Here is a 25,562-nt window from a genome sequence, read left to right as displayed (position 1 = left end):
CACATGCCACAACTAGAAGGACCCACAAGGAAGAATATACAACTGTGTACTGGGGGGCTTTGGGGAGAAAAAGGGAAAAAAAACAATAAAATCTTTAAAAAATATATATATAAAAAGATGATTGATACCACTCAAAATAAGGTAAATACAACTCCAAACTAAAAAGAAAATTCTCTTTTTACATATAAAATTGGAAAAATCTGAAAATTTAATAAACTCTTGGTTGGTGAGGCTGTGAGGAAATAATCACATTTATACATTGCTGGTAAGAGCATAAATCGGTTACAATCCCTATGGAAGGCAGTTTGTCAAGAACTGCCAGTGTTAATACATATGCCCTTTGATCCAATAATTCTACTTTTAGGATTAGTCCTACAGATACAGGGACGCTTGCTATTTAAAGTATGATCCATGGACCAGCAGCATCAGCATCACCAGATAGCTTATTAGAAATGCTGAATCTCAGATCAGACCTACTAAATCAGAACCTGCATTTTAACAAGATCTTCAGGTGATTTGTATGCATGTTAAAGTTTAGGAAGTCTGCTGCTAGCAAATGTGGGAAATGATACATGTAAAAGATATCCTACATTGTAGGATTGTTAATATTAGCAAGAGATTGGAAACCTAAATATCCGTTAGTAGAATAGAGAAGTATATTCTGTATATCTATTCACTAGAATACTATGTAATTTTTTTTTAAAGGGTGAAACAAATCATATATATGATAAGAGACATGTATCCAGAATATATAAAGAACTCTTAAAACTCAAAAGAGGACAATGCAGTTAAAAAATAGGCAAAGGATTTGAATAGACATTTCTCCAAAGAAGATATATGCATGGCCAATAAGCATATGAAAAGATATTCAATGTCATTAGTCATTAGGGAAATTCAAATAGAAACCAGAGATACTGCTTCACACACACTGGGATGGCTATAATCCAAAAAGACAGACAATAACACGTGTTGATGAGGATGCAGAGAAATTAGAACCCTCAAACATCACGTGTGAAGATGTAAAATGTTACAGTTTAGCAGTTCCTCAAAAAGTTAAACATAGGGTTACCACATGACCCAGCTGTTCCACTCCTAGGTATATAACCAAGAGAACTGAAAACATCCATACAAAAACTTGTACTTGAACGTTCACAGTAGATTTATTCATAATAGCTAAAAAGTGGAAACAATGCAAATGTCTATCAACTGATGAATGGATAAAAGTAAATCATGGTATATCCATACAGTGGATTATTGGGCTGTAAAAGAAATGAAATACTGATACATGCTACAACATGGATGAACCTTGAAAACATGCTAAATAAAGGAAGCCAGACACAAACGGCTGTAGATTATATGATTTCATTTATATGAAATGTCCAGAATAGGCAAATCTATAGAGACGCAAGCTAGGTTAGTGATTGCCAGGGGTTTGCACAGGAGAGGTCTCTGGAGAATAGGGAGTGACTGGTAGTTTGTGTGAGGTTTCTCTTTGGGGTAATGAAAATGTTTTGGAATTAGATAGTGGTAATACAAGCACAACTCTGTGAATATACTAAAAACTGAATTGTACACTCTGGTGTGACAGGGCTATGGTACATTCTGTGTAAACTCTGGTATATGAACTATATGTTAATAAAACTATTATTAAAAAGAGTAAGGATAGGAGTGACATCAGCACCATGGCAGAGTGAGCTCTCGCCTTAGATGCTCCCCCCTAAGATACAATGAAAATGACATTCATATGCCAACAGAGGACATTCACACAACACAAGACATCTGAGAGACCCACGCAGCCACACGTCTGAAGGTGGAGGTGCTGGACACCCTGGAGGAAGTGGAAAGGAGGTAAGGGGTCCTCTTCTTCCTCTCCAACAACAGCAACCCAGGGCGCAGGACCGTGCACAGCTCTGAGAAGAGGCGGGGAGGGGCGACCCTCCACGGGAACACCTTTGCTGTCCAAGTTCCCTCACAGCCTGTGGGAAAGCTCCACACAGAAGTAGGTAAGCTATAGTCAGTGTCTCCATCAAGCCAGCACTGCAGGAGAGCAGATAGTGAGGGCAGAGGGAGAATGCCCCTGAGACTGTGCAGGTGAAAGAAAGTGCCACTCCCCCTGCCCAGTGCTCCAGCTCAGCCAGTTGGCCAGAGCGCCTGCCCAAATGATAGAAAAGAAGCAGCTGTGAGCAAGCAAACTGGCAGTCACAGATGGGCACAGACACCAGGGATCATGACCAGCTCAGAATACAGTTTTTGACCCCACTACCCATTGGTGGCAGGTGGAAACTGCGACCAGATACTATCACTATGCAAAGTCACAAATCCATGCCATCAAATAGTATCAAGAAATATATTAATACTGCAGACCAGAAGGAAACTGACAAGCACCCAGAAATCAAGCCTGAAGGCACAGAAATTTATAATCTAAATGACAGAGAATTCAAAATAGCTACCATAAAAAACTCAATGAGTTTCAAGAAAATACACATAGTTCAATTAAATCAGGAACAGAATTAATGAACAGAGGGAATTCTTCACAAAAGAGATTGAAACTGTAAAGAAAAACCGATGAAATGTTAGAGATGAAAAACATAATGGATGAGATAAAGAAAAATCTAGATTCCCTGGATGACAGAGCTGATATTATGGAGGATAGAATTAGCAGTCTGGAGGACAGAAATATAGAAATGCTTCAGATGGAGGAGGAGAGAGAACTAAGGGTAAAAAGAAATGAAGAAATTCTCCGAGAAATATCAGACTCAATTAGGAAATGCAACATAAGGATTATAGGTATTCCAGAGGGAGAAGAGGAGAATAGAGCATAAAGCTTGTTCAAAGAAATAGTAGCGGAGAATTTCCCAAACCTGGGGAAGGAGATGGAAATCCACCTGGAGGAGGCCACCAGATCTCCTAACTATGTCAATGTAAAAAGACCTACTGCAAGACATATAGTAGTGAAGCTGGCAAAAGTCAATGACAAAGAAAAAATAATAAAGGCAGCAAGGCAGAAGAAAATAACTTACCAAAGAACTCCTATCAGGCTTTCAGTGGATTTCTCGGTGAAAACAGTACAGCCTAGGAAAGAGTGGAATCATATGTTCAAAATTCTGAAAGACAAAAACTTTCAGCAAAGAGTACTCTATCCAGAGAAAATGACAAGCACCCATATCCTTTAGATATGATGGAGAAATAAAAACTTACCCAGATAAACAAAAGCTAAGGGAGTTCATCCCACAAGACCCCCCTGCAAGAAATGCTCAAGAAGGTCCTCATACCTGAAAACAAAAGAAAGGGTTTACCAAGCCTTGAGCAAGGAGATACATAGGTAGATAAAATCAGAAAATTGCAACTCTCTATCAGAATGGTTTAGCAAACAATTATAACATTAAAGATAAAGGGAAGAAAAACATCAAAAATGAATGTAATCTTGTCATTTTAATCAGAAACCCACAATACAAGATGGAATAAGTTCTGACAATAGTAATTTAGAAGGGGAAGAGGAAAGGCATGGAATTGGCTTAGTCTAAGGAAATAAGAGGCTATCAGAAAATGGACTATCTCATCTATGAGATTTTCTATACAAACCTTATGGTAACCACTAGAAAAGTAATAGGAACAGAGACACAAATGATGAATAAAGAAAAAACTAAGAAAACCATCATAGAGAGCTACCAAACTGAATTGTTAGTCCAAAATACATGGGACGAGAAACAAGGGAAATGCAGAAGAACTCGAAAATGAGCAATAAAATGATAGCATTAAGCCCTCATATATCAATCACTCTAAAAGTAAATGGCTTGAATTCTCTAATAGAAAGACACAGAGTGGTGGGATGGATTAAAAACCTAGACCCAACAATATGCTGCCTCCCGGAACACATCTCAGCTCTAAAGACTAACACAGGCTCAGAGAGAAGGGATGGAAGACAATACTCCAAGCTGATGGAAAACGAAAGAAAGCAGGTGTGGGCCATCCTTATATCAGACAAAGTAGACTTCAAGATAGAACAAGCAATGAGAGACAAAGAGGGGCAGTATATAATGATCAAAGGGACACTCTACCAAGAAGACATAACTCTTATAAATATGTGTGCACCCAACGCAGGAGCACCAAAGTACATAAAGCAACTATTAAGGAACCTGAAAGGAGATATTAACAACAACATAACAGTAGTAGGGGACCTTAATACTTTACTTTAGTCAATGGGTAGATCATCCAGACAGAAAGCCAACAAAGAAATAGTAGCTTTAAACGAAAACTAGACCAGATGGACTTAATAGGCATATATAGAACACTCCATCCAAAAACAACAGAATACACATTCTTCTCAAGTGCACATGGAACATTCTCAAGGATAGACCATATGTTGGGAAACAAGGCAAGCATCAGTAAATTTAAGAAGATTGAAATCATATCAAGTACTTTTTCCAACCATAATGCTATGAAACTAGAAATCAACTACAAGAAAAAAGCTGGGAAAGTGACAGACATGTGGAAACTAAACAGTATGCTACTAAATGACCAGTGGATCATTGAAGAAATTAAAGGAGAAATCAAAAGATATCTGGAGACAAATTAGAGTGAAAATACACCATACCAGCTCACATGGGATGCAGGAAAAGGGAAGAGGGAAATTCAAGCACTACAGGTCCACCTTAACAAACAAGAAAAATCTCAAATAAGCAATCTTAAAGTACATCTAACAGAATTAGAAAAAGAAGAACAAAGCCCAAAGTCAGCAGGAGGGCAATAATAAAAATTAGAGCAGAAATAAATGAAATTGAAACAAAAAAAAATGCTTTAAAGGATCAGTGAAGCAATGAGCTGATTCTTCGAGAAGATAAACAAAATTGACAAACCCTTAGCCAGACTCACTAAAGAAAAAAGAGAAGCCCCAAATAAATAAAATTAGAAATCAAACAGGAGAAATTGCAACAGATACCACAGAGATATAAAGGATTATAAGAGAATAGTATGAAAAACTATATGCTAACAAATTGGACGATCTAGCAGAAATGCATAAATTCTTACACTCATACAGCCTCCCAATACTGAACCAACAAGAAATAGATAATCTGAATCGACCAGTCACAAGTAAAGAGATTGAAACAATAATCAAAAACCTCCCAAAAAACAAAAGTCCAGGACCAGGTGACTTTTCTGAAGAATTCTGCCAAACATTCAAAGAAGATTTAAATACCTATCTTTCTCAGACTACTACAAAAAAATTGAGCAAGTCAGAACACATCCTAACACATTCTACAAGCTTAACATCATCCTGATACCAAAGCCAGACAAGGATAACACAAAGAAGAAAAATTGCAGGCCAATATTGCTGATGAACATAAATGCAGAAATCCTTAACAAAATATTGGCAAACCAAATACAGCAATACATTAAAAAGATCGTACACCATGATCAAGTGGGATTTATACCAGGGACACAGGGATGGTTAAACATCTGCAAATCAATCAATGTGATACACTACGTTCACAAAATGAGGAATAAAAACCACATGATCATCTCAGTAGATACAGAGAAAGCATTTGACGAGATGCAGCATCCATTTACGATAAAAATTCTCAATAAAATGGGTATAGAAGGAAAGCACCTCAACATGATAAAGGCTATATGTGACAAATGCACAGCCAACATCATACTCAATGGGGAAAAGCTGAAAGCCATCCCTCTGAGAACAGGAACAAGACAAGGGTGCCCACTCTCACCACTCTTATTCAACATAGTACTGGAGGTTTTGGCCAGAGCAGTTAGGCAAGAAAAAGAAATAAAAGGAGTCCATATAGGCAGTGAAGAAGTGAAACTCCCACTGTTTCCAGCCAATATGATTTTATATATAGAAAACCCTAAAGAATCCATTGGAAAACTATTAGAGATAATCAACAATTACAGCAAAGTTGCAGGGTACGAAATCAACTTAAAAAAATCAGTTGTGTTTCTAGACTCTAGTAACAAACTAGCAGAAAGAGAACTCAAGAATACAATCACAACAAAAAGAATAAAATATCTAGGAATAAATTAACCAAGGAGGTGAAAGATCTATACAATGAAAACCATAAGACGTTACCAAAAGAAATCGATGATGACATAGAGCTGGAAAGCTATTCCATGCATGTTGCTTGGAAGAATAAATATAGTTGCAATGTCCATACTACTTAAAGCAATTTACAGATTCAGTGTAATCCCAATCAGAATCCCAGTGACATTCTTCACGGAATTAGAGGAAAGAATCCTAAAATTCCTGTGGGGCAACAAGAGACCCCCAAGAGCTAAAGAAATGCTGAGAAGAAAGAACAAAGCTGGAGGCATCACACTCCCAGACTTCCAAATATATTACAAAGCCAAGGTAATCAAAACAGCATCGTACTGGTACAAAAGCAAAGACATAGATCAATGGAACAGGATTGAAAGCCCAGAAATAAAACCACACATCTGTGGACAGCTGATCTTTGACAAAGGAGCCAAGAACATACAATAGAGAAAGGGAAGTCTCTTCAATAAATGGTGTTGGGAAAACTGGACAGCCACATGCAAAAGAACGAAAGTAGATCACTATCTTGTGCCATACAAAAAAATTAACTCAAAATGGATCAAAGACTTTAAGGTAAGAACTGAAACCATAAAGCTCCTAGAAGAAAATATAGGCAATACACTCTTTGACGTCAGTTTTAGAAGGATCTTTTCAAATGCCATGCCTACTCAGACAGGGGAAACAAAAAAAATAAGCTAGTGGGACTTCATCAGACTAAAGAGATTCTGCAAGACAAAGAAAACTAGGAACAAAATGAAAAGACAACCCACAAACTGGGAGAAAATATTTGCAAATCATATATCTGACAGGGGGGTAATCTCCAAAATATGTAAAGAACTCACACAACTAAAAAACAAAAAAGCAAACCCGATCAAACAATGGGCAAAAGATATGAGCAGACGTTTTTCCAGAGAAGGTATACAGATGGCAAATAGGCGCATGAAAAGATGTTCAACATCACTAATCATCAGGAAAATGGAAATCAGAACTACACTAAGATATCACCTTACACCCATTAGAATGGCTATAATCACCATGAGAAAAAAGAACACATGTTGGAGAGGGTGTGGAGAAAAGGGAACCCTCATACACTGCTGGTGGGAATGTAAACTGGTGCGGCCACTATGGAAAACAGTATGCAGATTTCTCAAAAAATTAAAAATAGAAATACCATATGACCCAGCTATCCCACTACTGGGTATCTATCCAGAGAACTAGAAATCAACTGTTCAAAGAGACTTGTGCACCTCTTTATTCATTGCAGCATTATTTACTATAGCCAAGGAGTGGAAGCAACCCAAGTGCCCATCCACCGATGATTGGATAAAGAAGATGTGGTACATATACAAGGGAGCACTACTCAGCCATAAAAGAAGACAAAATTGTACCATTTGCAACAACGTGATGGACTTTGAGAGTATTATGTTAAGCGAAATAAGCCAGACAAAAACAAAGACAAACACCATATGATTTCACTCATAGATGGAGGATAAACTAACACAGACAAAGAGAACAGTCTAGTGGTTACCAGTGGTGAAGGGGGTTGGGGAGTTGGCAAAAGGGATGGAGGGGCACGTTTATATGGTGACTGACAAATAAGAATGTACAACTGAAATTTCATAGTGTTATAAACTATATGACCTCAATCAAAAAATATATAAAAAGAGAGTAAGGACGCTCTGTGTAATGATGTGGAAAGATCTGAAAGATGTGTTAAGTGAAATGAATCCCATTTGTATAAAACGGGAAAGAGAATAAGAACACTACACAATTGTATTTGCTTATTTATGCCAAAGAGTAAAAAGGAAGAGTAAAAAGGAAACTAACAACAATAGTTACCTGGTAGAGGAAAACTCAGAGGATAGTATGGGAAATTTCTCTGTATTTTTTATACTTTTTGTGCATGTAAATATATTACTTGTTCAAAAATTAAGTTGATTTTTTTTTTAAATGAAGGAGGCAATTCAATAACCTGAATAAGATAAGTCTAGAAGTCAAATTCAAGAAGACTTCTTAATTTGGCTGCATGGAATTTACTGGTAACCCTTATAAAAGTGGTTTTAGTATCATGATAAATTCCAGATTGGGGTGGGCTGAGAGCATGGGAGGTAAAGAAATGAAAGCATAATATATAGATAAGTCTTCAAGAAGTTTTGCTGTGAAGAGGAGCAGTGATCTGGGGAGGTATCTAAAGGAGGATGAGAAGTCAAGGAAGGTATTATTTAGCTTGGGTGATTGTAGAGCATTTTTATGGTCTTTTTGGCAATAAATTCAGTAAAGAGGGTGAGATTGACAATGTAAGAAAAGAAGACAACCAAAGGAATGAAATTCTCAAAAAACAAAAAAAAGTGATAGATTTTAGACCACCTACCCAGAATAGAAAGGTAAGACATTTTATCAGTTGTAGTGAGAAGGAAGAAGATAGACACAAATACGGATAGATTTGGTAATTAAAGGTGACAGGAATTCCTGTCTAATGAAGCAAGGTTGAGGGTATTTTTAAGGCAGTGTGGGATGTTTGAGAAGAGAATCATAGCCTTCTTAGAAAACACAAAATTGAACTTAGTAGAGAACCATAGATGAATTGCTGGTTATCAATTCTCTCTTGTCTTTTCAAAATCTCCAAGTATTCCATTATTGACATGTTTGGTATCAGGAGTATATTAGTTAACTGTTTTTAGCAGTTCTTAGAGTGTAAATTTTTCTCTGGAATTTCTTGCATGTCCATTTCCAGGAATCAAGTTATTTAGTAATTTGAATGAAAGAATTCACATTTTATCTTACTAAGAGGTTAAGTTTTGAATCTATAAGGATTTTTACTATTCCATCTAATGTTTATTCAAGTAAGATGATTCATTTTGTTAGTGAATGTCATTTGTGATCTTAAGGAGGTATGTGAAATTATTTATTTGCAATGAATAATTTTTTTCATTTAATTTTAATATTAGAAATATTTTATTAAGTTTAATTTTTATACCCCCTAGCCATTTACACAACCGGCCTTCCATTCTTACCTGCTTTTCAGTTAAGGTCTGCAAAGAGTTTTAACTCTCATTAAAGGACATGGTAATTACAGCTGGTAACATTTAACTGTTAGATTCAACACAGGATAAAGAAATAATGGACTCTAAATTACAGCTCTTAGACTTGGAAGGATTTTAGAAATTGTCTAGGCCACTGGCTCCTGACATTTTAAAGTATAAGAGCTCTTTCAAATGTCAAAACATTCCATGACCTCTAAATGATAGTGGCTCTACATTTACTGTCAGTTGAGAGAGAATCTAAAATAACAGAAAGCTTCTATAGACCTAAAAATTATATTTTAACATCAATTTGTATTTATAAATTACAGCATCTACATGCACGTGGTAATTCTAGTACATAAAGTGGCACCTTAAATTTATTCTACTGACAGTTCATGGTGCCTGTATGAATGCATGGACACCGTGCAACAGTAGACCACGGGAATAAAAGAAGGGGAGCCACCAGTTTCTTCTGGTCCAGGTCCTGTGCTCTCTGCCTTCACTCCCAGCCCTCCTCCCCAATTTTTACAGGCGAGAAAACTGAGATCCAGAAAGGTTGTCACTTATTTGAGATCACACAGCTAGTTAGTGGCAAAAAAGTTACTATATTCTCTGCGCGTATTGAAGTATAGGAACAATGGAAGTTGAGTGGATAAGGAGATCGAAAGAATAAACACTTCTCACTTAAGAACCAACTTATTCTAGGAGAATAACTGAATTACTGAGGGAGTCTCATCCAGAAGACATTTGAAACACTGAGGAGAAGTGCTGGAAAATCTGTTCATAAAAATGTCTATACTATGATATATTGATCAGAATGTTTTTTATTTTTTCCTGGCTTTATTTTGGAAGAATAAACTTGAATCAGAGTATTTTTCAAAGATTGGGAGCTACATTTTTCAGTATGGCTTACTGCACTTTTCATGCCAGCTTTCTTTATGTTTTGACACATTTAGAGATGATTAATATTCTTCTCATAGGTAGAGATACATGAAAGTTCAGGGCAGAAAAGTCTACAGCCACCTTTAGTAGCCTACTGCTGTGTTTAATGAGATTCCCTATCTTTGCTGTCAGGAACTTCACCCTTGATAGGTGACCTGAAACCTCCGATACTTCTGTTTGCTCTCAGTGTCTGTGGTAAAGATGAAGAGCCACTTGCTCCTTGGAGAAGGCAGTGTTGCCAAGTGGCCCACAGCGCAGGCTCTGGAATCACGCTGCCTGTGGTGGTGTCCTGAGGGAAGTGCACACTGGGTAGCCCTGGCCCTGACTCTTAGACTGTCTCTGCCCCTTCCCTCATTTGTAAAACTAGGAGGAAACTAGTACCCCTCTCACAGAATTGCTGAGAAGATGAAGTGAGTTAATATGTAGCTTGTACTTAGAAAAGTGCCTGGCCATTAGTGAGCATTCTTTGAATGCCAGCTCTTAATAATAACAGCAGCAGTTTTCTTAAGGGAAAGAGAAAAACAGGAGTTTACTTAAAGGCATTTAGCCTTGTATTTCATGGTTAGTAGTACCTGTTTCTTTAATCTTTTCATTTTAAGTGCTTTTTTTAACTCAGATTCAGCAATATTTATGCTTTCTTTTTGGTCAGGGAGTACATTTTGGTAAAAATAATTTCTAAAATACTTATTTGAGTCAGTACAAAACACTTGCCTTTAATTATGAATGAGTAATTACTGATCTGTAGAGGTGCCACTCCTCCCTCCGTTTGAAATGAACTTCAGTTTAGCAAAGCTGTCTGTTTCTCTAAGGACCTTTCACATGATCACTACTGGTTAATCCATAGCTGAGAGTTTACTAAGTTTGTGTGTTAATTTAACTTGCTTTCTACAAACATCACCCTTCCTTTTCTCTTTGGTTTTTAAAAGCTCTGTCTTGAGTTATTTAAAGTGCTTGGAAACAGACTTTTTTTAAGTGGTGTTCATTTAACAAATATTTGTTACAGTACTGACTATGTGTGCTGCGCTAGACAGAGAGAAATAGGGCCAGCAGCCTGGATGAGTTGGCTTGTAAAATCCTTATCTACTCCTGAGTAAATGCTCTAAAGGAGTTGTGAACAAAGTCGCCTTGAACGCAGGAGAGCCCTGTGCAACCAGAAGACAGCAAAACTCACTTGGGGGAAGCTCAGTCTGGACATCAGCCCCAGTTTTCTCCAGTTTGATATTTTTCATCTCTTCCTTTAATATAATAAAAGAACAAATTTTGTGATTTGAAAAGGAATTGAAGTAATTTGTCTCATTAGTAAACTGTGGTTTATTATTTTTGACATTTTCTCCTCCAAATGATTTAGCCACATAGTTTCCAGGAAACTCATTCATTGTAGGCAAAACACACCAAATTAACAGTTAAATGAGTTTGTTTTTTCCTCTTCTTTTTGCATATTTACAGAGAAAAGATCTTTTTATTCAAATCTTTAAAGTATTTGAAAAAAGTATTTGAACTTTAAAATGTTTTTAAACAAGATGTCACTTTATAGAAAAAAGAACGTCAAGGCAGTTAAGGTTATTCCTAACGTTCCTCCTAATTTTGTTAATGTGCATATGTGTGTGTAGTTGGACTCATCCTTTCTGAATGCACATGTTCTGTTTCCTTTTCCATGATTAGTAACAGTGGTTTTTATGAATAGGTACATGGCAGAATCGCCACAAGAGATTTTTCAAACTCGAAGAATTCGCACTGCCACCTCATACTGTGTGGTGAAAACCACTGATTTCTATGAAGTCATACAAAGAGATAAGGAAGAAAAAATGAGATTGTGTGTTCAGAAAGATTGGAACTCTAAAAACATGGTTTTTTATTGTCTAGTCACAAAAAGAAGGAAAGGTATATTGAGATCTTACTAGGAAGGGAGTCTGTGTAGTTTGAAAAAGATTCCTAAGTATTCCCACTTATTTTTTGGTTACTCGAGTGTTCATTTGATAATACCAGAAGATACTTATGAAAAAAAAAGTTAAACCCAGGGCCTTATTTCTACTTAGCGTTTCATTCAAGAACTTCAAGCCGTGACTAAAAGACTATACTATAAATTAAATGCCTGTGATACTTACAGTGTGCAATCATAGTTTCCCAGTGCTTTTCTTAGAAATAATTTGGAGTAAGAGTATTCTGTGAATATAAGTCATTCTGTGGTCAGTGAATGCTTTTTGGTTAATAAATTGCAGTTGTGCTCATCCTGATGGGCATCTTTGAGTGCCTTGCATATCCTAGTCAGAAAAGTTTAGGCAAAGTCCTTGCCCACTGAGCTATTAACCATGTAAGGCAACCTTTGCTTTAGCACAGCTGGTATACATTATAATCTTTTTGATGATCCTGGATTTTCTGCTCCACTCTCATCAATATCTAATAATAAACACTGTTCTGTATTGGACATTTTGCCATCTTTTCCTTTTATTTGACACTTTCTACTAACAGTACTGAGTATTCCCAAGTTGATGAATGAAAGTAAACATGCTTCATTAGCACTTTATCTTAGGGTGACCCATTTTAGAACATGGATCCCGTGAGAAGTGTTTATAGCAGAATTTTTATGTTTTTAAAAGTAGCCAGTTTGCTAAAGAAACTCTGAAGAGAGCTGATTTCACTTTTAGGGTTTGCTATTTCATAAAGCTGATGTGAGGAAGGATTTTTAAAAATTCTTAAAATGCACAGAGGGATAGTTTTTATACCTGATCAAGCCTAACGTGCTTTTTTTAAAAGAGGAATTTGTTGTATTTTATTAAGCCAACTATTGGAATAATATTATTATTCCAAGTTACTAACTTTTGGAAAATGTTTATATTTTAGCAGCTTTTAAGACCTTTTAGGAAGTTTTCATGGTGCGACTTTTTCTTTACTGACAGGTGCATTCCTTGTAAAGGTTCTCGGTTTCCTCCCACCCTTCCTCGCCCTGCTGTAGCTATATTGTCCTTCAAGCTTCCTTACTGTCAGATTGCAACAGAGAAAGGACAAATGGAGGTATGTGGAAACCTTACCTTGACACTCTGAATTTCACGATACACTGCCTGTGACATTTAAAAATTATCCTGATGACCAGTGTTGAGTATTTGTTACTTTATAATTAAATAAATAGCAGTAGCAGGGAGGGAGGAGGACTGCTTATGACCTCCAGGGCACCTGAGGGCCATAGCTGCTTCCAGGGGCTTTGTCTGTGCCAAGCTCTCGCTAGGGTAAGGCACTCGCTTTCAGGGTGGAGCAAGTGCCTGAGGCGGTTGCCTCCATCAGCTGTGTGCCATAGGCACCTGGCTTGCCTCACCCTAGTCGGTGCCTAGGCACTTAGGTTTGGTGCCTTGGATATTTAAGTACTTTTATCTTTGGAGAAAAATGAACCTTTTGAAACATAAGGTTCAGATGTTTGTGTCCTCACTCCAGATTGGTTTCTGGAGAGGAGTAGCCTATAATTTTTTGTGTGCTCATCTTGCAGGAGCCCTGCATCATCAAAAGTCATTTGAAATCTTGCAGTTAGTTATTCTAAACAAGCAGCAGATTGGCTTCTAAAGAACTAGTTTACCGAGGGGCTGGCCCGGTGGCCGAGTGGTTAAGTTTGCACGCTGCACTGCAGGCGGCCCAGTGTTTCATTGGTTCGAATCCTGGGCGTGGACATGGCACTGCTCATCAGGCCCTGCTGAGGTGGCGTCCCACATGCCGCAACTGGAAGGACCCACAACGAAGAATATACAACTATGTACTGGGGGGCTTTGGGGAGAAAAAGGAAAAAAATAAAAATCTTTAAAAAAAAACAACTAGTTTACTGAGTTCTCTGAGCCTTAACTACAATAGCTAGGAAACTCTTTAAAATGCTGAATTTCCTCCCCTTTTTTTTAAGGATAGAAGATAAAGTCAAGCCATAGTATCACATTAGAATTCGAATTGTAAAATAAGCTATAGAAAGGAGTTTTTCAGAAAATATTTTATTCAGAAACTCGTATCTTAAGATAAATATTTAACACTTGCCTGATATTAAGCTGATAGTTGACTCTAAACAATTTTTTCCACTTTTGTAGGAACAGTTTTGGCGTTCAGTTATGTTTCACAACCACCTTGACTATTTAGCTAAAAATGGTTATGAATATGAAGAGAGTACTAAAAATCAAGCAATAAAAGAACAGCAGGAACTTTTAATGAAAATGCTTGCGGTAAGTAAAATAAATATACTGAAAAGATTAAAGTCAAATGCTTTTCTATAGGTTGAATTTCTTAAAGGTATGTGAATTAGCACTGAGTTCCACAACCTAGAACTCCTAAGTTTTATTTGGTGGTGTTTTTCTCCCTTAAAGTTCTGTTTCCCAGTTGATGTTGCAGTTAAAATATTTAAAACATGACCTTGTATTTAAGATCATAGGCAGAAATACACTGTCCTGGTGCTGCCTCTCATTTTACCTTTGCCCACCGCACAGTGTGAGCAGACCCTTCAGGGGATTCTGATGCTTAATACGGTTTGGAACTGGGGCTGTAGCTCCTGCTCCGATCGTGTGCAACAAATAAACTTGGTGGGCTTTCAAACCTCCCATGCTGGGCGGGCTTAAGAACTTCGATGAGGCTTTTAGGTTTAACTTTTGTCATCCTCTTAGACAACTGCGTGTGGTGGAAGTTTGTCTGTGGCCAGTGACAAACAGTGACAGGTTTGGTGCCTTGGATTTTTAAGTACTTTTATCTTTGGAGAAAAATGAACCTTTTGAAACATAAGGTTCAGATGTTTGTGTCCTCACTCCAGGTTGGTTTCTGGAGAGGAGTAGCCTATAATTTCCCGTCTGCTCATCTTGCAGTAGACTGTAAGCTCCTTCAGGGCAGTGACCATTCCAGGCCCTGGCGCAGTGTCTAATACATAGTAGACCTCAGTATTTCTTGAGGGAGTAAATGGTCCAGACTTTTCATTTTAAAGTTGAGGAAGAAGGTTCTGAGGGAAAAGTGATATCTCAGACCCCAGGGCTAGTGGTAACTCCAGTCTCCAAAAAGTGATATTCACTGCTCTCATCTCTATGCAACACTGCCTTGAGTTTAGTATTGAAGAAATTTGATTAGTTTGTGTAGAGTAAGTTTTGTTCCTTTTATAAAGTGTCATTTGTGGTCTGGGAACTAGTAACTTTTCTACTTCCTACAACACATGTAAGGAAAAACATGTCTGATTACTTGCCACTTAGCCTTTGAGGAGCTTTTCCTCTGGAGCGGTGTTTCTCAGCAGGATACTCATAGCTTTGGGCCTGGTCAGTTCTTCTTTAGCATTTCTGGCCCACTGGCAAATGCCTGTAGTTCAGACTGGTTACGGTGAGAACCAAATTACAGTCATACGTCGCTTGATGTTAAGGATATGTTCTGAGAAATGAATCATTAGGCAATTTTGTCGTCGTGCAAACTTGAGAGTGCGCACAATTTACACAAACCTATATGGTGTAGCCTACTGCACACCTAGGCTATATGGTTCTAATCTATGGGACCACCATTGTACATGTGGTCCCTCGTTGACCAAAACATTGTTATGTGGTGTGTGACTATATTCCCTTGCATTTTCAAATGCCCCCTGAGGCAGAGTACCACTTTGAGAAGTGCTGCTTATAGATAAGTGATACTTCAAAACTTGAGGACACGCAGGTGAATGGCTAAAGCTCTGTGCTGATGGATCAGACATGGGATGTCTAAGTAACAAAATAAACCTTCTACCCTATGAGTTAGGACACCCTTAGTGGTCTTAGAAGTATTAATTTTCCTCACATTATACTTGAGGTGCCTCACTTTGAGTTGTCAAAATTCATACCAAAAGAAAAATAGTCAGTTTTTTCTGAGATGTTAACCGAATGCATTTTGTTTTATATTAAGTATAAAAGGTAGAGCAAGAAAAAGGAAGTTCTTTGTTAATGTGGAAGTTGTGTAACTGTTTCTGATAGTTGGGGATCATAGATAATCACACTTAAAAATTAATGGATAAGTCTACTTGCCCCCACCCAAATTCACTTAGTAGCATTTATATGCCAATTCTGGGCAAAGTAATAACAAATAAATCATTTACAATGTATTCCTTCTTTCAATTTGCTACCCTACTTGGTGAGGGCAGGAAAACAAATTTAAGAGAACCACATTTGAATTTTAAATGAATCTCTTACTTTCCTTGCAATTAATAGCTTGAAATGATATGCCATATTTCATTGAATCTATGCTACTATTGATTGTAAATTGTACCATTATTTTATTTCTTTAAGCCACTGAGACAGAAAAAAATGCTGCCAATTAAATTCTGACCCACCATTAATTGTAAGACTCTTTCCAATTTCAGAGATGTTAAAATGTGTAAAAATGTGCATCTTAGAATCAATGAGACACAGTATCTAGAAGACTGTTGTCTCAGTTTTACTAGTAGTATCATTCTTTTATTTTTAAAAAGTTTACTTAACATGGCTCTTTTTTCTTTTCTTTTGAGTTAGCTTTCTTGTAAACTGGAGCGGGAATTTCGTTGTGTGGAACTTGCTGATCTAATGACTCAAAATGCTGTGAATTTAGCCATTAAATATGCCTCTCGTTCTCGGAGATTAATATTAGCCCAAAGACTTAGTGAACTGGCTGCAGAGAAGGCAGCAGAATTGGCAGCAACCCAGGTGGAACAGGACAAAGAGGAAGAAGAGGATTTCAGAAAAAAGCTGAACACTGGGTAAGAAACATTCTGTTGTTTGAAGTTTTCTTCATCATCCTGGATATTAAATTGATCTTTGCATAGCTCTTTATTGAATAACATTACTGTCTTTTAGTTATAGTAATACTGCTACAGAGTGGAGCCAGCCAAGCCTCGGAAATCAAGTTGAAGAAGATGAAGAGGACACTGGAGAAGTCAATGATGTAGAAGAAAAACCGGAAATACGTAAGCATGGTAAGATGCATTTTTAATGCAAAGTTGAGAAATGTCATTGGTTTGTTTCTCCCCATTTTACTAAGCTGAGGAAAATTGAATACCCATACTTTTTCAAGACATCTTTCCTGTGTGATTGTTGATTATAGAGGATGACTTTATCTTCCCCCTTACATTATATTGTTTTATCTTAATTATTCTATAGGACAGAACCCATTTTCCAAAAGTGCAAATTCCGCTGATGTGCCAGCTATTAAGTCAGGTAGGAAATATTTGTGGTTCTGTAATATCCGGGAAATTTCACAAGTAGTCTTTCAAATGATACATCTACTCAATACACCTTACCCTTTACGGCCTTTTGTTTTTTGTTTTTATCAGAGATATTATTTGTGAACTGTAGCATTTAACAAATATTTATTAAATGCCTATTGGGTGTCAGGTATTTGACTAGATGGGGGAAACAGAAGTCAAGCAGGCATGCATGATTAATCCCTGCATAAACCTTATGACATCAGTTGACTTTTTAAACTATGTACATATATTACTTTGATTAAAAAAATTACCTTTTAAAACATGTACAGTGTATTAAAAGAGCATATAACAGGTGTCTGTAATCTAGTCAGTGAGGGGAATGGGCTGGGACCCCAAGGAAGACCTCATGAAGTGTTTAAAGCAAAGAGCTGAAGGAGGAATAAGAGTTAGGTAGGCAGAGGTGGGTGGGGGCAGAACCAGAGGAAAAGTATGTAGGCTTAAAGAACAACATGTATGAAGAGTGTAAGTGTGGTATGGAGAGCACGGAGAGCTAAGAAAAAGTGGTGCTGAGTGGTTTTGGAGCAATGGGCAGATGCATGTAGGCCATAGTAAGGATTTTGATGTTTCTTCTAAGGTCTCTGGGAAGCTGTTGTAGGTTTTCAGGAAGGAGCATAGCATGGCACATTGTGCAAAGGAGGAATGCATATAAGGAGACTACTTAGGCAGTCCAAGTGAGGTTGATTAGTGGCCTGGACTAGGTTGGTGGTAGTGATGGTAGAAAGAATGGAAAGAATCGAAGAGATGTTTCAGAAGAGATGACGTAGAGAGTGTGGAAGTTCAAGGTGTGGTCATATATAGTTGTTAATAGTTTTAAAGTTGCAGAGTACATTTATTTTCATGTAATACAGATAAAATATTTCATTTATTGTTATAGAAGTCAGAAGTCTTTTATGTTTTACCACTATTAAATGAGGGTTTCTTTCTTATGAAAGGTGCGGTTACCTCTGGCAGCCAAGGACGAGTAAACCCCTTTAAGGTAAACTCTTTCCAGTAATATTTCCTATTATTTAAACACATTTCCATATAGAGAAATATTTCCAAACCATCAGATAACCCTCCCCAGACTTGGAGGCATTAAAGACTGAAGCAGGTCTTTGTGAAAGCAAAGACGAAAGCAGCCCTACTTCACACTTGGGATAAGGGTTATATTTTCTGCTTATCTTCTAAGTACCTATGGGTTGTTTTTTTTTTTTTTTTGAGGAAGATTTGCCCTGAGCTAACTACTGCCAATCCTCCTCTTTTTTGCTGAGGAAGACTTGCCCTGAGCTAACATCCATGCCCATCTTCCTCTGCTTTATATGTGGGACGTCTACCACAGCATGGCTTTTGCCAAGCAGTGCCATGTCCGCACCCGGGATCCAAACCGGCAAACCCAGGGCCGCCGAGAAGCGGAACGTGCGGACTTAACCGCTGTGCCACCGGGCTGGCCGCCTAAGTACCTATGGTTTTGAAAGACACTCCCTTTTTTTCTTGGGGATGTGTATTTGAGAATATGTGCATCAGTCTTAATTTGGGTACCAAATGTATTCAATTCCAAAGGTGAGACTACTGTACGCACTTAACAGAAATTTAAAGGAAAAATAAATCTCTTGGGATTTTTCTTTTCTTCTTTAAACATAAAGTGCTAATACTCGTTTCCTCTTTAGATATCAGCCAATTCCAAAGAGCCAGCCATTTCAGTGAATTCACGTTCAGCTAATATTTTAGACAATATGAACAAGTCATCCAGGAAATCTCTTGTGCTTAATCGAGGTACCAACAATGAAAAGTCTCCAGTTATAAAGCCTCTGGTCCCAAAGCCAAAGTCGAAGCAGGTACCGTTTCCACTGTCCACGCCTGCACTCAGCAGCACGGGATCAGTCTTCCTTTCATTTTGTTCACTTTTCAGGTATAGGGGGAGACTCCAGTTGTTTGTAAGTGATTGTCTGCGAGGGCGTTGGTTTTTAATTCTGGTTTTGCTTCAGAATCACTTTTTAAAAATGTATGTAGCCAGACCCAAGGGACTCTGGCATCTATCTGCATTTTTTTTAATTTCCCAGATGGTTCTGATGCATATCCCTCTTTGCTGGTGAGTAGTATAGTACCTGGTTTTAATCTTGCCTTCTTCTATATTCTGATTTTGCCTCCCAGCTGTCTTTACAAATTTGTCATCAGTAAATCTATTGTTTATCTTTTCCATTTCATATAATTTTATTCATTTAGAAAACATGGAATTTGAAGTATCGTTTTTTTGTTTAGTGTGTATATGCATGTCTATTTTCAACTGAGAACCTTAGGACTTCACATGTGGGTATAAGAATTCTAAATAATTATAAATACTGTCCCACATTTGTCAAAACTTGCTTGTAACATATAAAATCATTAGATTTTGTTGCAGTATTCATTATGTGTTTTTATAGGCATCTGCAGCATCCTATTTCCAGAAAAGAACTTCCCAAGATGATAAGACTGAGGAAGTGAAAGAACAAAATCCTAAAAGTTCATCATCTGAAACGCCAGCTGTGTGTCCTCAAAACACCGAAAACCAGAGGTCAGGACATAGAGAAGTTTAGTATTCTCAAGATTCAGTATCCCAGTAAAAGGCACACAGAAGCAGCAATACAATATGCAACTATGTTATTTATTATTACAAATAATATGTTGGCACTGGTAGTGGTATTCTGAACACCTGTAACTCTAAGGAGCCCACAAATATTGACTAAGGTCTATTTATATTACGTATTAAAGTAGGCTTTGAAAATTGTACATGTGTTTTAAATTATAGATACGTTTTATTGGGACATTATATTTCATAATTAGTTCACTTTTTTTGTTTGCCTTTAGATAGTAGAGCTACATGGGTGAAACACAGTGCAAAGATAGAAAAAGATGTGATGAAGAGTAAATCTCTTTCCTATCCACCCAGTTCCACTCTCCACAAATAGTCACTGCAATAAGTTGCTTTTTTTGTTTTATTTTTTCTCAGTAACATTGGATTATAACATTAAATAAATTTCAGGTGTACATCATTATGTTTCAAGTCCTGTGTAGATGACATCACATTCACCACCCAAAGACTGATTACAGTCCATCACCACACACATGCCTAATCATCCCTTTTGCCCTCCTCCCTCCCCGCTTCCCCTCTGGTAACTACCAATCCAATCTCTCTCTCTCTGTGTTTGTTTGTCATTGTTTTTATCTTCTACTTATGAGTGAGATCATACAGTATTTGGCTTTGTCCCTCTGACTTACTTCACTTAGCATAATACCCTCAAGGTCCATCCATGTTGTCACAAATGGCCGGATTTCATCATTTCTTATGGCTGAGTAGTATTCCATTGTGTATATATACCACATCTTCTTTATCTATTTGTCCCTTAGTGGGCATCTAGGTTGCTTCCAAGTCTTGGCTACTGTGAACAATGCTGAAACGAACATAGGAGTGTATCTCTACACATTTGTGTTTTCATGTTCTTTGGATAAATACCCAGCAGTGAAATAGCTGCATTGTATGGTAGTTCTATTCTTAAATTTTGGGGGAATCTCCATACTGTTTTCCATAGTGGCTGCACCAGTTTGCACTCCCACCAGCAGTGTACAAGGGTTCCCTTCTCGCCACATACTCTGCAGCATTTGTTGTTTCCTGTCATGTTAATTATACCCATTCTGACCGGAGTGAGGTGATATCTCATTGTCGTTTTGATTTTCATTTCCCTGAGAGTTAATGATGTTGAACGTCCTTTCATGTTCCTGTTGGCCATCTGTACATCTTCTTTGGAGAAATGTTTGTGCAATTGGGTTGTTAGCTTTTTGTTGTTGACATGTATGAGTTCTTTATATATTTTGGATATTAACCTCTTATCAGGTATATGGTTTGCAAGTATCTTCTCCAAATTATTAGGTTGTCTTTTCGTTTTGTTGATGGTTTCCTTTGCTGTGCAGAAGCTTTTTAGTTTGATGTAGTCCCATTTGTTTATTTTTTCTGTTGTTTCCCTTTGCCCGGTCAGACGTGGTACTTGAAAAAATGCTGCTAATACCAGTGTTGAAGAGCATGCTGCCTGTGTTTTCTTCCAGAAGTTTCATAGTTTCCAACCTTACATTCAAGTCTTTAATCCATTTTGAGTTAATTTTTGTGTATGGTGTAAGATAATGATCTACTTTCATTCTTTTGCATGTGGCTGTCCAGTTTTTCCATCACTATTTATTGAAGAGACTCTCCTTTCTCCATTCTATGCTCTTGGCTCCCTTGTCAAAAATTAGTTGTCCATAGATGTGTGGGTTTATTTCTGGGCTCTCTATTTTGCTCCATTGATCTGTGTGTCTGTTCTTGTGCCAGTACCATGCTATTTTGGTTACTATAGCTTTGTAGTATAGTTTGAGATCAGAGAGTGTGATACCTCCAGCTTTGTTCTTTTTTCTCAGGATTCCTTTGGCTATTCAGGGGCTTTTCTTGTTCTGTATAAAATTTAGGATTCTTTTTTTTTGAGGAAGATTAACCATGAGCTAACATCTGCTGCCAATCCTCCTCTTTTTGCTGAGGAGGACTAGCCCTGAGCTAACATCCGTGCCTATCTTCCTCTACTTTATATGTGGGATGCCCGCCACAGCATGGCTTGCCAAGCAGTGCCATGTCTGCACCTGGGATCCAAACCGGCAAGCCCTGGGCTGCCGAAGTGGAACGTGCGAACTTAACTGCTGTGCCACCAGGCCGGCCCCAAATTTTAGGATTCTTTATTCTATTTCTGTGAAAAATGTTGTTGGAACTTTGATCGAGATTGCATTGAATCTGCAGATTGCTTTAGGAAGTATGAACATTTTAACTATATTAATTCTTCCAATCCAAGAGCATGGTTTATCTTTCCATTTCTCTGTGTTGTCTTCAATTTCTTTGTAAATGGGATCGTATTCTTAATTTCTCTTTCTGCTACTTTGTTGTTAGTGTATAAAAATGCAACTTATTTTTGTGTGTTCATATTGTATCCTGCAACTTTACCATATTCATTTATTATTTCTAAAAGTTTTTTAGTGGATTCTTTAGGGTTTTCTCTGTGTAAAATCATGTGATCTGTAAATAGTGACAGTTTCACTTCTTCTTTTCCAATTTGAATCCCTTTTACTTCTTTTTCTTGCCTGATTGCTCTCGCTAGTACTTCCAATACTGTGTTAAATAAAAGTGGTGAAAGTGGGCATCCTTGTCTCGTTCCTGTTCTTAGAAGAATAGAGTTCAGTTTTTCTCCGCTGGGAATGATATTAGCTGTGGTTATGATAAATGTATATGTATTGCCATTTTGTCACTTTTTTTCTGAGTATTTTAGTAGCTCTTCTCTGTTCATTTCTTCTTGTCTTGCTCTCTTCCCTTGTGGTTTGATGCCTTTCTTTAGTAATATGTTTGATTTCCTTTCTCTCACTGATTTATTTATTATAGATTTCCAGTTTGTGATTACCATGAGGTTCCTGTATAATATTCTACATATATAACAATCTATATTGAGTTGATAGTCTCTTCAGTTTGATATCTTTCTAAAAGCTCTGTTCTTTTACTCCCTTCCTCCCATCCCACATTTCTGTTTTTGAAATCATATCTAAACTCTTATTTTGTGTGTCTATCCATTACCCTCTTATCATCAAAATAGGTAATTTTAGTACTTTTGTCTTATTATCTTGCTAGGTGGTTGATCTGCTACCTTTACTGTATTTTTGCATTTACCAGTGATTTTATTGCTGGTTTTTGGGTTTTGGGGTGTTTTTTTTGGTAATTTTCTTATTCCTATTTGTGGTCTTCTCTTTCCCATTTAAATAAGTCCCTTCAGTTTCTCATAGAACTGATTTCTTGGTGATAAACTCCTTTAATTATTGCTTATCTGCGAAACTCTTTATTTCTCCTTCCATTCTCACTGACAACTTTGCCAGGTAGAGTATTCTTTGCTGTAAGTTTTTTCCTTTCAGCACTTTAAATATATCGTGCCCCTCTCTTCTAGCCTGTAGGATTTCAGCTGAGAAGTCAGCTGATAGCTTTATAGGTTTCCTCTATGTGTAACTTGTTGCCTTTCTCTTGCAGGTTTTAGGGTTCTCTCTTTATCTTTAATTTTGGACATTTTAATTATAATGTGTCTTGTTGTCGGCCTCTTTGAACTTATCTTATTTGGTGCTCTTTCTTCTTCCTGTACTTGGATGTCTATTTCCTTCCTTAGGTTAGGAGAGTTCAGCTATTATTTCTTCAAATAGATTCTCTGCCCCTTTCTCTCTTCTACTTCTGGGACACCTATAATATGCATGTTAGTGTGCTTGATGTTGTTCCAGAGGTCCATTAGTCTGTTCTCGTTGTTTTTAATTCTTTTTTTCTTTTATCTGTTCAGCTTGGGTGATTTCCTCTAGTCTTTCATCCAGCTCGCTGATCCATTCTTCTGTGTCATCTACTCTGCTATTGAATCCCTCTAGTGAATTTTGCATTTCCAGTATTGTATTCTTCTGTTTTGATTGGTTCTTTTTTATATTTTCCAATTCTTTGTTGACATTCTCACTGAGTTCATCCATTCTTCTCCCAAGATCAGTGAGCATCCCTATGACTTTTTGTTTGAACTCTTTGTCAGGTAGGTTGTTTCTTTCTTTTTCATTTATTTGTTTTTCTGGGGTTTTGTCCCGTTCCCTTATTTGGAACATATTCCTTTGCCTCTTTCTCTGTACTTATATCTACATATTCAGTAGGTCAACTTCATCTTCTGATTTTGGAGAGGTGGCCTTATGTAAGAGATGCCTTATGAGGCTCAACAGTGTGCCTCCCTCTCATCACCAGTTCCAAATGTTCCAGGAGTGACCTCTATATGGGCTATGTGTGTCCTTCTGTTGTACCAAGGTTGCTCTTCCTCCAGGTGTCCAGGGAGGCTAGACTGTCCCCCTGGCTGGCTGGTTGTAGTTCTCAGCTGCATGTGGCTCCTCTGGACCCTTCAGTCACTTTATCAGGTGTGGGGAGCCCCAGCACAGTTAGCTGCAAGGTCTAATTGCACATTGCTGTTGCAGTTTCCTGTTCTGTTATGTGAGTAGGCCCCAGCATGACTGGTTGCTAGACTCAAGGGCTTACAATTGCTGTAGGCCTCCAGCCTTCAAGGCTGTTGTCAGCTCTCAGGATTGCAGCTGAGTGGGGCTGGCCCCAGGCATGGGAGCACTCAGTTGTTTCAGGCTTTAGAAGGTGGGGTTGATCTTCTATGGGCTGTTTGAGAAGCTTGAGTCTTCTGCAGCTGAGAATTCCTGGAACCCACAGAGCCACACACACCATCAACACAGACCCGCCCTGTGTGCGTGTCCTCACCCCCTGAAGCAGACCCAATCATCCCCTGCGGAGGCCCCACACACTCCACCCACTCCTTACACATGCCCTACCCCTCAGAAGCAGACCCACTTGGCTGCAGGGATCCAGGGACCGAGCCTAGGGCTGGCTGCCTGCCCTTGCTGAGCTGGATTAAATCAGTACCTTAGTGGGTGGGCAGACCCCTGGGCTAACAGACCAGGGGAAGAACTCCAATGGCATATCAATAATGGCTGCCACCAATGTCTCTGTCCCTGGAGAGGTTTCACCTCTCACCAAGATGCACCCAGAGCCTATCAATTGAGTATCTTTTCACCAAAGGACTGTGCACCTTTCTTTCTGGTGATGTTAGGTTGCTTTCTGAAATGGGTGAATCTGTGTGTGGGCCCTTTAAGAACCAGCTTTATTTTCTCTTATGTCCTATAGCTTTTCTATGGATATTGCCCATTGTTGTTAATAGCCAGCAAAGCCATAGTATGACACTCGTCTCAGTTGTGCTGAGTCCAAAGGATGCTTACAGTGGTAACACTCCCCTGCTCAGGTCCCCTGCTCCTCCAGTGAATGCTGTGTACCTTAGGAATGCTCCTGGCCAGCCGTGAAGCCCCGTGGCTTGCAAAGGTGGCTTTTTTTAATCTCCAGAAAGGAATTTCTGCCTCTTCCACCTCAGTCAGGACTGTCCCTTGTTTCGGGGGTTCTTTTTATCCAGTTTCAAGTTTTCTCTCAGGGGTAACTGTTCCAAGAGTAGTTGTGAATTGGTTATGTTGGTGGGAGGAGGTGAATTCAGAGTCTCCCTACGCTGCTGTCTTGACACCCCTCTGCAGTAAGATTCTTATATAGCCTCTACAATTGTTCTATTCAAGTACAAGCACTTATATTTGTATATTTTTTTAGTGTTTTCTTTTTTTTTTTGAGGAAGATTAGCCCTTAGCTAACATCTGCTGCCAATCTTCCTCTTTTTGCTGAGGAAGACTGGCCCTGAGCTAACCTCTGTGCCCACCTTCCTGTTTTATTTGTGGGACGCCTGCCACAGTGTGGCTTGATAAGTGGTGCGTAGGTCCACACCTG

At 38.1% G+C, this 25,562-nt stretch overlaps 1 protein-coding gene across 1 annotated transcript in view; it reads left to right on the top strand.

The window, feature by feature from the left end:
• WDHD1 (WD repeat and HMG-box DNA binding protein 1) overlaps positions 1–25,562 on the top strand; it is a 64,372-nt gene that overhangs the window by 33,526 nt on the left and 5,284 nt on the right. The window contains exons 16-23 of the mRNA XM_046647292.1: positions 12,909–13,023; positions 14,070–14,201; positions 16,482–16,705; positions 16,803–16,921; positions 17,106–17,162; positions 18,145–18,188; positions 18,859–19,026; positions 19,612–19,742. Coding sequence (XP_046503248.1) covers positions 12,909–13,023; positions 14,070–14,201; positions 16,482–16,705; positions 16,803–16,921; positions 17,106–17,162; positions 18,145–18,188; positions 18,859–19,026; positions 19,612–19,742 — 990 coding nt within the window. The remainder of the gene's footprint in view (positions 1–12,908; positions 13,024–14,069; positions 14,202–16,481; positions 16,706–16,802; positions 16,922–17,105; positions 17,163–18,144; positions 18,189–18,858; positions 19,027–19,611; positions 19,743–25,562) is intronic.

Source organism: Equus quagga, chromosome 20 (assembly GCF_021613505.1).
Source record: "Equus quagga isolate Etosha38 chromosome 20, UCLA_HA_Equagga_1.0, whole genome shotgun sequence".
Taxonomy (NCBI): Eukaryota; Metazoa; Chordata; class Mammalia; order Perissodactyla; family Equidae; genus Equus; species Equus quagga.
Note: the sequence above shows the minus strand (reverse complement) of the source record. Positions and strands in the feature narration are given on the sequence as shown.